Raw genomic sequence first — 18,838 nt, forward strand, 5'->3', positions numbered from 1 at the left:
CACCTAATTTTCCTTCCTCATGATGCCATCTATTTTGTGATGTGCACCAGTCCCTCCTGCAGCAAAGCACCCCCACAGCATGATGCTGCCACCCCTGTGCTTCACGGTTGGGATGGTGTTCTTCGGCTTGCAAGCACCCCCTTTTTACTCCAAACATAACGATGGTCATTATGGCCAAACAGTTCTATTTTTTGTTTCATCAGACCAGAGGACATTTCTCCAAAAAGTGCGATATTTGTCCCCATGTGCAGTTGCAAACCGTAGTCTGGCTTTTTTATGGCGGTTTTGGAGCAGTGGCTTCTTCCTTGCCGAGCGGCCTTTCAGGTTATGTCGATATAGGACTTGTTTTACTGTGGATATAGATACTTTTCTACCTGTTTCCTCCAGCATCTTCATCTTCTGGGATTGATTTGCACTTTTCTCACCAAAGTACATTCATCTCTAGGAGACAGAACGCGTCTCCTTCCTGAGCGGTATGACGGCTGCCTGGTCCCATGGTGTTTATACTTGCGTACTATTGTTCGTACAGATTAACGTGGTACCTTCAGGTGTTTGGAAATTGCTCCCAAGGATGAACCAGACTTGTGGAGGTCTACAATTTCTTTTTCTGAGGTCTTGGCTGATTTATTTTGATTTTCCTAAGTGTATGTAAACTTCTGACTTCAACTGTATATACATGAAACGTACATTATGGAAAACATATCTCACACTCAGGCATAGTTAGTAGTAGAATAATGGATTGGCAAGTATTTGGCACCGTCAACTTTTAGAAGGTTAGTAGGAAAGTTAGGCTAATCATTTAAACCATCTAAATACACTGAGTGTACAAAACATTAGAACACCTTCTGTTGATGGATGGCAGGGAGCTCGGCCCCAGTGATGTACTGGGCCGTATTCACCACCCTCTTTAGCGCCTTGCGGTTGGATGCCTTGCAGTTGCCGTACCAAGCGTTGATGCAGCCAGTCAAGATGCTCACAATCGTGGAGCTGTATAACTTTTTGAGGATCTGAGGGCCCATTTAACATTTAGAAGTTGTTCCTTTTCAGGTCTAGAAGAAGTGACTACAAATTGCTAACTCCCGTTTGTATAAGCTGGTAGCATAGCTAGCATACAGAAATCGGTGGTGGTAGTCAAAGTCGTTTTTAACTGCAATGCATTTTATTGGTGAAGATGACATGAACATGTATTGGGGTTGACATCCATAGAAGCATTATACTCAGATTTTTACCTGAACAGTGTGAAATACACATATAAACAATAAATGTAGGCACATTTTGCTGGGGGGCAATGAGGAGATTCGGGATCTTTCCCCCAAGAGTTTCCATGGCATTTCCATTGTTTGGGTCGAGTTCCATTGACCTCTTTACTGCATCTATTGGCTGCCTTTATTGCGAGGGGTATGTACGGAAATTCTGATTGGTTCCAAGTTTACTAGTTTGGCAAATTTGCCTGAGCAGACAGTATGAGAAAATGTGCAAGAATTGAGGGTGGCAACACATTTTATAGTCATCATAAGAATGTTTGACTGTCATATACCAAAAAAATAATAATCAGCTCCTCCCAGGGATCGATCAACTTCACGTTCTCAGACTTCGGCCCACCACTTATGTCTGCTGCGCTGCTTCCATCAACAGCAGCAGCACAATGCTTTCCGTTGCCTAGCAACTGCAGTAAACAAGTCTTAACATGCAGTCATCATACAGTTGCAGCACAGATAGAACAATGAGACAGATATTTCACCGGATGTATAAATGTGAAGCATCCGCTTGGCGTTTCCACTCACTACCAAATATGGTAGTGAGAGGAAGCCCAGTGGCTGGCAGTGGGAGAAGATGGAATGAGATGGATTTTGGCCGACATTCTGCACATTTTCTCATCAATCTCAATATAGTTTTTTGTTCTTAAAACTATAATCTGTTATGAACAGAGTGGACTAAGTTTTGTAGACTTTACCCTTTGACAAAGTTTTTAAAAAATGGCGTTGTTTAGATGGCATGCAAGGGCGAATATAGGTATTGCACACGCGCACTGCACAGAGTAGGCTTTCCCTAACTGAACCATGCAAATATTTGCTAGAACGCGCCAACAGGATCTTGCTAGCTTGTGCTTGGCTCTGCCCACCTTTTTGTTTGTCCACCTGCCTCTTGAGGATCGACCACAAGTTCTCAATGGGATTAAGGTCTGGGGAGTTTCCTGGCCATGGACCCAAAATGTCGATGTTTTGTTCCCCGAGCCACTTAGTTATCACTTCTGCCTTATGGCAAGGTGCTCCATCATGCTGGAAAAAGCATTGTTCGTCACCAAACTGTTCTTGGATAGTTGGGAGAAGTTGCTCTCGGAGGATGTGTTGGTACCATTCTTTATTCATGGCTGTGTTCTTAGGCAAAATTGTGAGTGAGCCCACTCCCTTGGCTGAGAAGCAACCCCACACATGAATGGTCTCAGGATGCTTTACTGTTGGCATGATACAGGACTGATGGTAGCGCCCACCTTGTCTTCTCCGGACAAGATGTTTTCCGGATGCCCCAAACAATCGGAAAGGGGATTCATCAGCGCAAATGACTTCACCCCAGTACTCAGCAGTCCAATCCCTGTACCTTTTGCAGAATATCAGTCTGTCCCTGATGTTTTACCTTGAGAAGTGGCTTCTTTGCTGCCCTTCTTTACACCAGGCCATCCTCCAAAAGTATTCGCCTCATTGTGCGTGCAGATGCACTCACACCTGCCTGCTGCCGTTCCTGAGCAAGCTCTGCACTGGTGGTGCCCCGATCCCACAGCTGAATCAACTTTAGGAGACGGTCCTGGCGCTTGCTGGACTTTCTTGGGCACCCTGACGCCTTCTTCACAACAATTGAACCTCTCTCCTTGAAGTTCTTGATGATCCGATAAATGGTTGATTTAGGTGCAATCTTACTAGCAGCAATATCCTTGCCTGTGAAGCCCTTTTTGTGCAAAGCAATGATGACGGCACGTGTTTCCTTGCAGGTAACCATGGTTAACAGAGGAAGAACAATGATTTCAAGCACCACCCTCCTTTTAAAGCTTCCAGTCTGTTATTCTAACTCAATCATCATGACAGAGTGATCTCCAGCCTTGTCCTCGTCAACACTCTCACTTGTGTTAACGAGAGAGTCACTGACATGATGGCAGCTGGTCCTTTTGTGGCAGGGCTGAAATGCAGTGGAAATCTTTTTTTGGAATTAAGTTCATTTTCATGGCAAAGAGGGATTTTGCAATTAATTGCAATCTGATCACTCTTCATGAAATTCTGGAGTATATGCAAATTGCCATCATCAAAACTGAGGCAGCAGACTTTGTGAAAATTAGTATTTGTGTCGATCAAAACTTTTGACCACGACTGTACAGTACCAGTCAAAAGTTCGGACACACCTACTCATTCAAGGGTATTGAATCATGTAGTAACCAAAAAAGTGTTAAACAAATCCAAATATATTTTATATCTGAGATTCTTCAAAGTAGCCACCCTTTGCCTTGATGACAGCTTTGCACACTCTTGGCATTCTCTCAACCAGCTTCATGATGTAGTCACCTGGAAATAATTTCAATTAACAGGTGTGCCTTGTTAAAAGTTAATTTGTGGAAATTATTTCCTTCTTAATGCCAATCAGTTGTGTTGTGACAAGGTAGGGTTGGTATACAGAAGATAGCCCTATTTGGTAAAAGACCAAGTCCATATTATGGCAAGAACAGCTCAAATAAGCAAAGAGAAACGACATTCCATCATTACTTTAAGACATGAAGGTCAGTCAATCCGTAAGATTAATAACTTTGAAAGTTTCTTCAAGTGCAGTTGCAAAAACCATCAAGCGCTGTGATGAAACTGACTCTCATGAGGACCGCCACAAGAAAGGAAGACCCAGAGTTATCTCTGCTGCAGAGGATAAGTTCATTAGAGTTACCAGCCTCAGAAATTGCAGCCCAAATAAATGCTTCAGAGTTCAGACATCTCAACATCAACTGTTCAGAGGAGACTGCGTGAATCAGGCCATCATGGTCGAATTGCTGCAAAGAAACCACTACTAAAGGACACCAATAAGAAGATGAGACTTGCTTGGGCCAAGAAACACGAGCAATGGACATTAGACCGGTGGAAATCTGTCCTTTGGTCTCATGAGTCCAAATGTGAGATTTTTGGTTCCAACCGCTGTGTCTTTGTGAGACGCAGAGTAGGTGAACGGATTATCTCTGCATGTGTAGTTCCCACTGTGAAGCTTGGAGGAGGTGGTGTGATGGTGCTTTGCTGGTGATACTGTGATTTATTTAGAATTCAAGGCACACTTAACCAGCATGGCTACCACAGCACTCTACAGCAATATGCCATCCTATCTGGTTTGCGCTTAGTGGGACTATCATTTGTTTTTCAACAGGACAATAACCCAACACACCTCCAGGCTGTGTAAGGGCTATCTGACCAAGAAGGAGAGTGATGGAGTGCTGAATCAGATGACCTGGCCTCCACAATCACCAGACCTCAACACAATTGAGATGGTTTGGGATGATTTGGACCGCAGAGTGAAGGAAAAGCAGCCAACAAGTGCTCAGCATATGTGGGAACTCCTTCAAGACTGTTGGAAAAGAATTCCAGGTGAAGCTGGTTGAGAGAATGCCAAAAGTGTGCAAAGCTGTCATCAAGGCAAAGGGTGGCTTCTTTGAAGAATCTAAAATGTGAAATATATATATATATATATATATATATATATATATATATATATATATATATATATATATATATATATATATTTTTTTTTTTACTTATTTGGTTACTACATGATTCCATATGTGTTATTTCATAGTTTTGATGTCTTCATTATTATTCTACAATGTAGAAAATAGTAAAAATAAAGAAAAACTCTGGAATGAGTAGGTGTGTCCAAACTTTTCACTGGTACTGTACGTTTGCTAGCCTAGCATGGATTTCAACTTCGGTTTATCACTTTTTCTCAGATTTACATTCACTTATAGACGGGTTAGCTGACAGTGTCACGAAAACAATGCGCACTCTTTAATGAGGCATAAGTCTGTGTGTTGTTGTTAGGGCGGCAGGTAGCTTAGTGGTTAAGAGCGTTGTGCCAGTAACCGAAAGGTCGCTGGTTCTAATCCCCAAGCCGACTAGGTGAAAAACCTGTCGATGTGCCCTTGAGCAAGGCACTTAACCCTAATTGCTCCTGTAAGTCGCTCTGGATAAGAGCGTCTGCTAAATGACTACATTTTTTATTTTTTAAATGTAAAAATGCTGTGATTCTGGATGGCCAGATAACTAGCAACAATGACAAGAAGCTACCATGTGGGGAATCATAGGTGGCTCGTTTCAGCTCATTGTATCTTGTTATTGATACCATGTCTTGTTTTGAGGTGTTTTGACTGATGTCACGTATATGCTAATATGGCTCACATTTTCTTGCTAGCTAACCAACAACTGTAACAATGTATTTGAGAGACAACAAGTGCTCATTGTGCAAATGCATTTATGTTTTCAATAAACAGACACAAAATATAGTTTACATGTTGTCAACAATCTAAGCCAACCCAATCTGTTTTGCCCCATAGTTGCTTACGCGTCGGTTTTGTTGCTAAACAACCAACCAGTCTATAAATGTCCATACTCACCAATAATTACATTTGGTAGTTCATTTCAGCATAGTTTTTGAATCTTTACAAACTGGACAAAATGTATAGACGGGTTGGTTGTTTAGCAAAAACAAGCCACTTACGATTCCCCACATGGCAGCTTCGTGTCATTGTTGGTAGCTATCTGACCATTCAGAATCATAACACCACACGGACCTCTGCTTAAAAATTCAATAAAATGAAAGTATTAGAACGGTTATGACGGTTATTTTCTTTTATTCATGGTCTTCATCCATAATCATTGGTTACACAGTTATACAATTACCGTGCTAGCCCTAATAATAACACTGCCATGGTATTGTTTTACAAAAATGTTCCCATTCTCTCGCAAACCAAAAGGATGTTGTCTATATATTTTATTCAGCACTATTCAAGCTGTAGATTAAACTGATTGGCCACATTTTGGTTGAATGCCACAATATAAACTCCATGCAGTGATGTTACCTCTCAGTGATAATGTTTCCTTTCTACCAGTCATTTACAAGTACTGTTTTGATGAGCTTACTTGACACCCCAACTGTTAAGAGCCCCTGAGGGTTAATGGGCAGGCATGAATGAAAGAGTAGATGAGTGTATGTAGTAACACAAGCACAAAAGACTCAATATCTTTGGCTGTAAGAATATACTTGCTTACAAAGACTAAAAGGAGGGAAGGGAATCTGGCAAGCAGCGGCTGATGCTGGATCAAGCGTTTGGCAGGGTTAGCTGTTGGCAAGGTTAGCAGGGATAGTAGTTAGCAGGGTAAGCAGTTAGCAGGGTTAGCTGTTAGCAGGGTTAGCTATTAGCAGGGTTAGCTATTAGCAGGGTTAGCTATTAGCAGGGTTAGCTATTAGCAAAGTTAGCAAAGTTAGCAGTTCGCCGGTGCTAGAGGAAAGTTGAGACTTACGGTTGCAGGCAGGGCTCTGGGTGTGGCGGGTGAGCTCGTCCATGGGCACAGCCTCTGAGCAGCGAGGGCACTGGCTGAACCTGGCCCTGTTCTCACACTCCCCCAACAGGTGCTCTGAGAGGCTGGCTATCTCAACCACCTGAAAGACACGTCAGTCACAAATAAACACACTGGTCTCCAACACAAGGACACACAAAACCACAATTCAATGTGTCTACGCACTACACGGTCAGATCCTTACACCCAAAGCTTACTCCACCCAAAGCTCCTCCAGGTTCCCCACTCTATGGTCCTTCTTCAATGAGTCATTTCATAGATAGGAGTTACTTGAAGTGGCCCTACTGGCCTTTGTGTACCTGTCTACATTGGTCACAGCGGTGCAACATAGGACAGTGCTTCCAGTAGTGCAGGTCCAATCCATCCTCAGTGAAGGACTCATCCTTTTCACCGCAGAATATACAGAGGCTGAAACCAATTCAGAATATACATACGCTATAACATTAAGAATACACAGACTGAAACACATTATTAATATACACAGGCTGAAACATAAAATTCAAAGGCATTCCATGTTGCCAATTAGGTGTTTTCCATTCTTTTATGTATTAGACTATTTTTACAGCATTTCAGTCAGTTTCGTAGCTTCCTTTCTGCTTTTGCTGTGCATCAACACTCACTTATCCAAGTTGTTGACAACTGAAGACTGGTTATCTCCTGCATCTTCTGGGTTGATTTGGGGAGCTGTTTTGACACCTGGAAAGCAACAGGGACACCTTTTTCACAGGTCACTACAAATTAGAGGGACAGTGTACTGTAGTCCCTAAAATAATGCCTCAAAGTGGTGCAACCAGCATTCTACCGTAAAAACAAAAACGTGAACCACAATGGGTTTGGCCAAAACCGTTTGTGGAATTTGAGGTGGGTTTTTCAAAGTTAGTGTACGTGTGAACAGTGGTTGAGGATAGGGTTCATACAGACCTGTTTTTACAGCTTTAACAGCCTCTTTCTTCTGTCCTTTGGTATTTCCCTTCTCTTTTTCCACTTTGGAATTGCCCTTCTCCTTAAAAAAAAACTGCAAATTCAACATCTTGCAGAGATACAGTAGAAGTGTTGTAAAACCATATACCTGTGCTTATATCCATACCAATGGTACATATGATTAATTGTCTTTTGGAAATAATCAATACCATAGAGACTATTAGGTGTGTGTTCTATTTACTTCAGTGGTCTATACTGTGGACATACAGTACAGTGGAATGAGGGTAGTGGAATGAGGGCACAACAAGGAGGAGTGACACAGACACGCTGGCCTGTTGAAGGAAATTAGGTAATAGTGCAGTGATGACAGCTCCACCTACACTGATCTCCTTCAAGGCAGCCAGCTGCTCCTGAAGACTGTGGATCTCCTCCTTCTCCTTCTCCCCCTCCTGCTGTGCGCCTCCCTTCTTTGACGTCTGAAACAAAATGAAAGAAGCATAGTGACACACTTAAGTGCAATTGTATAAGTCTCTCTCTCACACACTCATTCCTTTTCTCCTCTCCCTCTGTCGTTCTTCTTCTCCTCTCTCTTCCCCTCCTTCTCTCTGTGTTTGCCCGGGCTTCTCTAATAGCCCAGTCATGTCTGGAAGCCTTGTAGACAGTCTCCACTGCAGTGATGACGATGTGTCCTTAACTCACCCAAGGAGACATGGCCAGACTTTTAGCAGTGGAACATTACTTAATAGTAGCACGGTCATTACTTAACGGGACTAATGAGGTGAGAGAACACAAGCAACAGAAAAGAAGCAGCTTGTCACCCATCCCTAAACAACTGAGAACTTGTTCAGAATCACAGCTTGTCCAACGTTACGTCATAACTCATTCAAACACACAGATGGGCCGAGCCTTGCCTGGGACTCCACCGGCCGCCCATCGATCCTGGCGAAGCCGTCAAATATGTTCTTGTAGAGCACGTTCTTGCGTGTGGCGGCATCGTTGGCCGGGAGGTAGCTGAGGACGGCGTTTTTGTGCAGGCGGTACATGGCCAGGATGATGAGCACGGCTGTCTCTCTCACCTCTGACGCGCTGTGCTGCAGCGCACCTGTACAGAACTGACACAGAGGCACAGAGGTGATGAACAAGAGCCTTTAGAGAGCTGAAATGGAAACAAAAATACTGGTTTACCAGAAACAGACTAAGTCTAATCTTGGACATAAAATCCTCCTTAAATTGAGAATCTCCATTGAAAGTGCTTTTTAGTCCAGAACAAGGCTTAATTTGTGTCTGGGAAACCACCCTTAAGAGCCTTTACAGAAATTTAACAAAAACAAAAAGAGGATACAGTAGCATGCTAAAAAAGCTACAACATACTGAGTTTAGCATGATGTACCTGTACAGAGGATGAAATACAAAAGGAAGTTGCATGTCCGAAAAGAAGCTAGCATGCTAGCACCACTCAGATAGTGAATGAAACAACTAAATGTATCAATTACAGTTATTTCGACTGAATGAAAAAGCCTGCATATATGATTGATAAGTGGAAATTCTACAGATTTCATTGAAACATGATACTAATCAATGCTTGTTTAAACCAACAGTCATTATATTACGATAGTCTGGTGAGAATGATAGCTCAATCGCCGTCATAGCATATCGGCTAGAGAGCATTCAGAGAGAGCATTTACCTCAAAAGGTAAACTGTGTACTGTACAAAGGGCACCTCTCCTCTCCCTGAGTCAATGGGCTGGGGACAGGCAGCCATTATTCTATGTTGTCTCTCTCTGCTTCTCATTTTAATTACAGGAAATTCAATCACCTCTTTGCTCCGGCTCCATCTCCCAGGTAACGGGAGGGGAAAGGGAGAAATGTATCAGTCCTCGGACCAGGGGGGAATAACCCGGCTGACCCTGCACTCGGCAAAGAGCAAACTAGCAGTGTTCTCCCAAGGACATTTTAACAAGGTGGTGCTGCTGAGTACTGCCAGGGGGAGGCCTCAGAAATTTTTGCGTTTTCTAACACCTGTAACTGCCATTTCCTGCGATCTCTTACATTCTTTGGAGAACCCTGCCTAGGTGCAGGCTCATTATACTCACTAAAGAGAATGGGGAAATGGTAGGCTCAATTCCCATTGAGACCCACTAATTGAATTTTAGTCAAATTCAGGGTTCGTGCCAATGTGGTCAATGTGGCAAGCATTACACTAGGACATTTTGCTATAGCTATAGGCTACTATCTTAAACGAATATATTTGAGCCAGACACAAAAAGGTGCACAATCCAGACCTCTTCAGGTTTGTTTCTAGTTGTTATAGACTCTATTGTTATAGATTCAATAGTAGTCCCAAGCTACCTTGCTGTGCCCATCAGTCTCTGTCCGCTGTAAGAGGAGAGAGGGAGCCCGAGGAGGAAGGTGTGAAACTCAAGCAGTACGGCTCAGTTGCATAATCCCCATTGTTCAGTGAGACGATACAGGCCTGAGGATGGACATGAAGCCATCATCTCACAATAGCAATCAGGTGTGTTGACAAAACTGGAAAATTGGGTCTGGGAATTCACGTTTATGACAGAGAGACCGATTTTGATACAACACCTCACTGACTGAATACACAGGGTTTGACGTATTATGTGTTTTTAGGCCAAGTGGTAAGCCAAGACCCATGAAGGGCTGTCAACGAACACCAACAGTTTTCAACTGAAACCAATTCCAGTCTCAGGCAGCGAGCAAGCAGTATAGTGAAATGCCCTCCCACTATTGCCTTCGAATGCAACGCTTACCCCAAAAGTTCTCAGCAAACATTGAAAGGAGCTGACATAAAGGAGTCGGTGCATTTGCTAGCTGTCTGCAAGCACGCACAAACAAACATGCAAACACAGGCCACCGAGGAGAGTACCGTCTGTGGCTCTTCAACTTGAGAGAGGGACTCCGGTGCAGAACTTAACAATGTGCTCCCGCCTACCATAAAGCCAGCGGTGAAGCAGAGGCCGGTCAAAAGAAGTCTGACGTAAACTAGAAAGGACAGACAATCACACTGCACACTCTGTCAACACTTGGATAGTTGACACATAGATACTAGGTCACTGTTGGAAGTGAAGAGACACATACACAGAGAGAGCGAGACAGAGACAGACAGACAGACAGAGAGAGACAGAGACAGAGACAGAGCATACATTATCCAAGTGGGCACCCCCGGGACTTCGCTAATCGCTTTCTCCAGGAAACGAGTTGACAGGCTGCTGACCCAACTGCAGAATCTCGATAGGGGAGAGAAATCTCAAAAACCAGATTACCTGCTGAACTTTGCCACACAGACAAATGCGTGGGACCATGTTGACCATCCTAGCCGCTGGGTCTGTCTTCTTCCCAGGCCTGTTTATGCTCTCTAAGAAATTCCTCAAGTACATCCCTGCACTGAGGTGGAACGAAGGGGACGAGGCCTACTCACTCAGAAAACCTGGCTCCTGGATTCCTACCAAACATAGCTATACTTACCTAAATATGAAAAAACAGAGAGGGAAAATAAATGTGGTACAGTAACCTTTGATGCATGCAAGAAAGAAGATAATGAACCGGTTGTCTCATTAACATTTGTCTATATCACGGCTCTCCAACCCTGTTCCTGGAGAGCTACCCTCCTGTAGGTTTTCGCTCCAACCCCAGTTGTAACGAACCAGATTCAGCTTATCAACTAGCTAATTATTAGAATCAGGTGCACTAGATTACGGTTGGAGTGAAAATCTACAGGAGGGTAGCTCTCCAGGAACAGGGTTGGAGAGCCCTGGTTTATATGGAGAAAACACAAACTATTCCCTATGTTCATTGGGTACTGCTTCTTGCCATTCAGGGAAAAAAAGCATGTACTGTATATGCCATGATATGATTGTTATTATTTGTAAGTATTTATTTATTTGGTGGTTTTATTTGTGGAATGCATATTTCTGCATATGTGCGTATGCTTCTGAGCCTTATGTGAAGGCTATATTGTATATGATAGCTAAAATATTATATTCTGTCCAGAGAGAGAGAGAGAGAGAGAGAGAGAGAGAGAGAGAGAGAGAGAGAGAGCTGTGTCAGTCACTAATGACAGCATTCCCCCAACTGACCAGAGGTAACTAACGCCTATTTGAATTGAGTGAATTAGGGTGACTGATGCAAAACCCAGACATCAACTATTTGGCCATCCTCTCTCATCCTTCAATTCCACTGATCAACTTAAGATGATATAGATGTAGAACTGCATAGAAATAGACAACAGTCAAGATAAGTTGAGGCCTAAAGTATATGTTTACTCTGGAGTGTGTTGATTGACTTCTGGGGCGTCTTCATTCACTGCTTCTCCAGAGCTTGGATACTGGAACAGCAGATTCTTCTTCCAATCTAGGCCTGAGCCCAGAAACATGTGACAGCAAGTGGCACTAGGGTGACGACAATGCTCAAAAGCCTGAATAAACGTGCCAGAGTCTGGTGCAGTGGTAGTGTTGCTGACTCTAGACCATTCTGAATTATACAATAAATAAACAAATATGAAAGGGGAATGGATGACCACTGTTCTTAAAAAAAAAAAAGCCTGCACACATTGCAACCCTCCAGGAGTGGGAGTAAAAAAATCATGGCTGCCTTAGGTGTTTACCTTCATGACGTTGTCCAGAGTGAAGCCTGAGTTGTCTGTGCCCAATTCTCCCAGCAGCTTCTCCAGTAGCTTAGCCCTGCTCAGGGCCTGCCGTGTGGGGATGTTGGACTTAATGGGCTTCACCAGCTCCCCAGGGACCAATTGCAGGGCCCGCACCTCTTTAAACAAGGCCATGTCCTGCACAGGAGCGAGAGGAAGAGACAAGGCAGCCATTTTGAAACCAGGAGGTAGTAGTAGAGAAGCAGGAGCTACAACCAGGAATTTGAAGATTTAATAAACCCCAGAATGGGTGCTCAGTCCTTGGAGATGACAGAAGTGAATATGAAAAAGGTTCATGATTGCCCTTCAATCATGTTTCATGCTAAAAAACATCAACATGTTTTTCTCTATACTAACATGATATTGATACATTTAACATTTTCTAGAATGCGGACCTTAGGCACAACAATTGCTCCATAGAAAAGTAATAATAATAATAATAATATGCCATTTAGCAGACGCTTTTATCCAAAGCGACTTACAGTCATGTGTGCATACATTTTTACGTATGGGTGGTCCCGGGGATCGAACCCACTACGCTGGCGTTACAAGCGCCATGCTCTACCAATTGAGCTACAGAGGACCACAGTACTGGAGTTTATTAAATAACCTAACTCATCAATATGCTTTTTAAAAGACAGTTTACCGTCTATCCAGATATGTAAGAACACGATCAATGTGGGCACCATCTAAATTGCATATGCTTAAATCATAAGCGTCATTTTTATGTTGGCAAAGCCCATTCATGAAAAGCTACAATACAAACTCAGAACTTTCCAAGAACACTCAGTTGGACACAACCTCTTTGTTCGCTATTATCTTTAAAAGGTGCATAGTCAGACAGAGTCTTTAAGGAAATATTGTGCTAAAGTTCTATAATGTGTAAAGGGCCTTTAAAGGTCATTGCATGCTAACCTACAGTACCCTACCAATGTTTTGGTCACAAGAATGTTCTGGGAAAGTGAGATGAATGCATAATGAATAAGGACGTATTGTTGCTCCTAGAATGGACCTGATGACCCTTTCATGCTCTGTGTATTTTTATGCTACTACTAAAATAAAATAAATAGTTTAATTTGTGTATCCATTGTTGTTTATATAGAACAAGGCCAATACTGTTTTGCACACACACACACACACACACACACACACACACACAGTCCCTCCGTTTCCCTGTAGGGCCCCAACATTTCTAGTACAAAATGGAGCTTGTTGGAGAGTTTGGGTAAAGCATGAAAACAGCTACAACACCTCCAGCTCTTCATCCAAACAGAGCTACAGTATATGTTAGCTACATGTCTAAACATTCTAGATCGGGCGCGGGTGTAGGTGGCATGCAGTCAATGAGACGTTTGTAATGGAATGGTAACGGATTGTATAGCAATATTCCCTAACTAATCTCATCCACAACTACCAACATGTAGTTCCCACCTGGGTGATCGCCAGCAGACATTTTGTGTCTAAACGCCCGCCACACAATGGCCTTCTATCACAGTGTAGGTTAGGAGCGTACTACTATAGCAATATAGGCCTAGCAAGAAATTAGGTCTGCAAATGAAGGGGACCAGGTTGGGAATATGTCCAGGGCACGATAAGTGCATCCATAGAGAAGCAACCCACCTGGCTGAAGCCCTCAATGATGCTGCCCAGGCTAAAATAGATAAGAGGGCACGCTTGCCACAAAGCCTAACTCAGGGATGGGCAACTGGCGGCATGCGGCCCGCAGCCCCCCTTTTGAATGCCCTCGGATCAATCACCCTCCCCCGGGGTCTCAACTTACTGTTGCGAGTTAGTACAGTAAAATACATAAGGTGCAATTTCTAAATTTGGTTGTGCATCAGCAGTTTTTCTCTTTGTATGTCAGTCACTGATAGTCAGTCAATTACCCCATGTCAGCTAACATTTTTTAGATTGCCAAGTTAGTTTAGCGGCCAGCTATCTAAACTTGTTATCTTGGTCGATTTACCGTCTAGGGGGCCCCCATTGATTTTGTTAGTCAGTCTCACTCAGATATCATATTAAACTGCAAACATTCCTCTCTGCCCCATAGCAAAATGAGTAGAATTGCATGAAATTAGTTATAAAACGGCAACATTTTCTCTATACCCCATGGCAAAATGTGTAGAATTGCACGGAATCTACTGTAAAACTTAAAAGATGTCTCTCCGCTGTCAAGAGGGGGGCCACTAAAATGTTTTGCTCACAATGTGTGTGTGTGTGTGTGTGTGTGTGTGGGGGTGGGAGGGGGGGGGGGGGGGGGGGGTATGTATGTGAGTACGCAGACCCGCAAGCAACTGTTCAGATTTTGACGGTGGGGATGGTGTTCAGATTTTTTTGTGGCCCCCCCACCCCCATCAAAGTTGCCCATCCCTGATCTAACTCAACCCACCTGGATGAAAGCTGTGGCCATGGCCCGTAGTCTGGTGGCCGAGTCCCCGGTCCTGGAGAGTAGGTTGGGCCAGGTCTGCTCCACACAGTGGGCCATCTCGGCTCTGCCCAGGGCCTGGCCTGGGATCAGCTGGGTCAGCAGCAGCTGCAGCAGCTTCAGAGATGCCTGGAACACCTACAGGACAGGACAGGACCATCAACAAACACACATCCATTAGAAGTAAACAAAATGTAATCTCATTACAACATTCTGTAATGTCCTATTAAACATGGTTACTTACATTTACATTTTTACATTTTAGTCATTTAGCAGACGCTCTTAACCAGAGCGACTTACAGGAGCAATTAGGGTTAAGTGCCTTGCTCAAGGGCACATTAACGTCATTTAGCAGACGCTCTTAGCCAGAGCGACTCACAAATTGGTGCGTTCACCCTATAGCCAGTGGGATAACCACTTTACAATTTGGGGGGGGGGGGGGGGGGGGGGGGGGTTAGAAGGAATACTTTATCCTATCCCAGGTATTCCTTAAAGAGGTGGGGTTTCAAATGTCTCCGGAAGGTGGTGAGTGACTCCGCTGTCCTGGCGTCGTGAGGAAGCTTGTTCCACCATTGGGGTGCCAGAGCAGCGAACAGTTTTGACTGGGCTGAGCGGGAGCTGTGCTGTACTTACTGAGCTGTACTTACTCTAGGTTTATTTTTGTTTGTATAACATTAGTCAACTCAGTGGCTGAGTGTCCTCCCTGAGATTGGAAGGTTGGGGGTTGGAAACCCGGTGGACCCAATCCCTCTCTGCTTAGTACTCAGCATAGAGAGACTAGCATCCTGTCCAGGGGGTGTACTTGTACTTTAAGCTGCCTCACACAACAAAAACAAGAGATAGGTTCCTGACCTATGAGCTATTCTGGCTTGGACAAGGCTACTTACTCACTTACTTACTGTAACTTAAGTGGTTGCCTCCCTCCTTTCTGTTTTGTTGTTTGTGTTTTTGTGTATTATATGTCTGCCCATTCGTTGTTTATTGAAAATCAATAAACAATTGATCCCCCCAAAACGTTACCAGCATGGCGACTATTGAGGAATGCTGCCTATGACCCCAAGAACACCATCCCCACCGTCAAACATGGAGGTGGAAACATTATGCTTTGGGGGTGTTTTTCTGCTAAGGGGACAGGACAACTACACCGCATCAAAGGGACAATGGACGGAGCCATGTACCATTAAATCTTGGGTGAGAACCTCCTTCCCTCAGCCAGGGCATTGAAAATGGGTCATGGAAGGGTATTCCAGCATGACAATGACCCAAAACACACGGCCAAGGCAACAAAGGAGTGGCTCAAGAAGAAGCACATTAAGGTCCTGGAGTGGCCTAGCCAGTCTCCAGACCTTAATCCCATAGAAAATCTGTGGAGGGAGCTGAAAGTTGGAGAAGATCTGCAAAGAGGAGTGGGACAAAATCCCTCCTGAGATGTGTGCAAACCTGGTGGCCAACTACAAGAAACGTCTGACCTCTGTGATTAACAAGAAGGGTTTTGCTAAGTCATGTTTTGCAGAGGGGTCAAATACTTATTTCCCTCATTAAAATGCAAATCAATTTATAACATTTTTGACATGCGTTTTTCTGGATTTTTGTTGTTGTTATTCTGTCTCTCACTGTTCAAATAAACCTACCATTAAAATTATAGACGGATCATGTCTTTGTCAGTGGGCAAATGTACAAAATAAGCAGGGGATCAAATACATTTTTCCCTCACTATATATATATATATACAGTGGGTAAAAAAAGTTTTTAGTCAGCCACCAATTGTGCAAGTTCTCCCACTTAAAAAGATGAGAGAGGCCTGTAATTTTCATCATAGGTACACATCAACTATGACAGACAAAATGAGAATTTCTTTCTCCAGAAAATCACATTGTAGGATTTTTAATGCATTTATTTGCAAATTATGGTGGAAAATAAGTATTTGGTCAATAACAAAAGTTTCTCAATACTTTGTTATATACCCTTTGTTGGCAATGACACAGGTCAAACGTTTTCTGTAAGTCTTCACAAGGTTTTCACACACTGTTGCTGGTATTTTGGCCCATTCCTCCATGCAGATCTCCTCTAGAGCAGTGATGTTTTGGGGCTGTCGCTGGGCAACACGGACTTTCAACTCCCTCCAAAGATTTTCTATGGGGTTGAGATCTGGAGACTGGCTAGGCCACTCCAGGACCTTGAAATGCTTCTTACAAAGCCACTCCTTCGTATTCCGGGCGGTGTGTTTGGGATCATTGTCATGCTGAAAGACCCAGCCACGTTTCATCTTCAATGCCCTTGCTGATGGAAGGAGGTTTTCACTCAAAATCTCACGATACTTGGCCCCATTCATTCTTTCCTTTACACGGATCAGTCGTCCTGGTCCCTTTGCAGAAAAACAGCCCCAAAGCATGATGTTTCCACCCCCATGCTTCACAGTAGGTATGGTGTTCTTTGGATGCAACTTTGTCCTCCAAACACGACAAGTTGAGTTTTTACCAAAAAGTTCTATTTTGGTTTCATCTGACCATATGACATTCTCCCAATCCTCTTCTGGATTATCCAAATGCACTCTAGCAAACTTCAGACGGGCCTGGACATGTACTGGCTTAAGCAGGGGGACACGTCTGCCACTGCAGGATTTGAGTCCCTGGCGGCGTAGTGTGTTACTGATGGTAGGCTTTGTTACTTTGGTCCCAGCTCTATGCAGGTCATTCACTAGGTCCCCCCGTGTGGTTCTGGGATTTTTGCTCACCGTTCTTGTGATCATTTTGACCCCACGGGGTGAGATCTTGCGTGGAGCCCCAGATCGAGGGAGATTATCAGTGGTCTTGTATGTCTTCCATTTCCTAATAATTGCTCCCACAGTTGATTTCTTCAAACCAAGCTGCTTACCTATTGCAGATTCAGTCTTCCCAGCCTGGTGCAGGTCTACAATTTTGTTTCTGGTGTCCTTTGACAGCTCTTTGGTCTTGGCCATAGTGGAGTTTGGAGTGTGACTGTTTGAGGTTGTGGACAGGTGTATTTTATACTGATAACAAGTTCAAACAGGTGCCATTAATACAGGTAACGAGTGGAGGACAGAGGAGCCTCTTAATGAATAAGTTACAGGTCTGTGAGAGCCAGAAATCTTGCTTGTTTGTAGGTGACCAAATACTTATTTTCCACCATAATTTGCAAATAAATTCATTAAAAATCCTACAATTCGATTTTCTGGATTTTTCTTTTCTCATTTTGTCTGTCATAGTTGACGTGTACCTATGATGAAAATTACAGGCCTCTCTCATCTTTTTAAGTGGGAGAACTTGCACAGTTGGTGGCTGACTAAATACTTTTTTTCCCCACTGTATATATATATATATATATATATATATATATATATATATATATATATATATATATATATATATATATATATATATATATATATATATATATATATATATATATATATATATATATATATATATACAGTGGGGAGAACAAGTATTTGATACACTGCCGATTTTGCAGGTTTTCCTACTTACAAAGCATGTAGAGGTCTGTAATTTTTATCATAGGTACACTTCAACTGTGAGAGACGGAATCTAAAACAAAAATCCAGAAAATCACATTGTTGAATCACATTGATTTTTAAGTAATTAATTTGCATTTTATTGCATAACATAAGTATTTGATCACCTACCAACCAGTAAGAATTCCGGCTCTCACAGACCTGTTAGTTTTTCTTTAAGAAGCCCTCCTGTTCTCCACTCATTACCTGTATTAACTGCACCTGTTTGAACTCGTTACCTGTATAAAAGACACCTGTCCACACACTCAATCAAACAGACTCCAACCTCTCCACAATGGCCAAGACCAGAGAGCTGTGTAAGGACATCAGGGATAAAAATTGTAGACCTGCACAAGGCTGGGATGGGCTACAGGACAATAGGCAAGCAGCTTGGTGAGAAGGCAACAACTGTTGGCGCAATTATTAGAAAATGGAAGAAGTTCAAGATGACGATCAATCATCCTCGGCCTGGGGCTCCATGCAAGATCTCACCTCGTGGGGCATCAATGATCATGAGGAAGGTGAGGGATCAGCCCAGAACTACACGGCAGGACCTGGTCAATGACCTGAAGAGAGCTGGGACCACAGTCTCAAAGAAAACCATTAGTAACACACTACGCCATCATGGATTAAAATCCTGCAGCGCACGCAAGGTCCCCCTGCTCAAGCCAGCGCATGTCCAGGCCCGTCTGAAGTTTGCC

General features: G+C 43.3%; 1 protein-coding gene across 1 annotated transcript in view; it reads right to left on the reverse strand.

The window, feature by feature from the left end:
* Positions 1-6,536: 6,536 nt before the first annotated feature.
* The window catches only part of LOC311120453 (centrosomal protein of 104 kDa-like), a gene marked incomplete at its 3' end in the record, with an annotated part of 33,991 nt that continues 21,689 nt past the window's right edge, over positions 6,537-18,838 (reverse strand). Inside the window, exons 12-19 of the mRNA XM_084195044.1 lie at positions 14,570-14,743; positions 12,142-12,318; positions 8,426-8,626; positions 7,895-7,990; positions 7,515-7,596; positions 7,214-7,289; positions 6,893-7,001; positions 6,537-6,675 (exon numbers count right to left, since the gene is read on the reverse strand). Coding sequence (XP_084051170.1) covers positions 6,537-6,675; positions 6,893-7,001; positions 7,214-7,289; positions 7,515-7,596; positions 7,895-7,990; positions 8,426-8,626; positions 12,142-12,318; positions 14,570-14,743 — 1,054 coding nt within the window. The remainder of the gene's footprint in view (positions 6,676-6,892; positions 7,002-7,213; positions 7,290-7,514; positions 7,597-7,894; positions 7,991-8,425; positions 8,627-12,141; positions 12,319-14,569; positions 14,744-18,838) is intronic.

The sequence above is a fragment of the Coregonus lavaretus genome (assembly GCF_964263955.1).
Source record: "Coregonus lavaretus genome assembly, contig: HAP1_SCAFFOLD_2335, whole genome shotgun sequence".
Taxonomy (NCBI): domain Eukaryota; kingdom Metazoa; phylum Chordata; class Actinopteri; order Salmoniformes; family Salmonidae; genus Coregonus; species Coregonus lavaretus.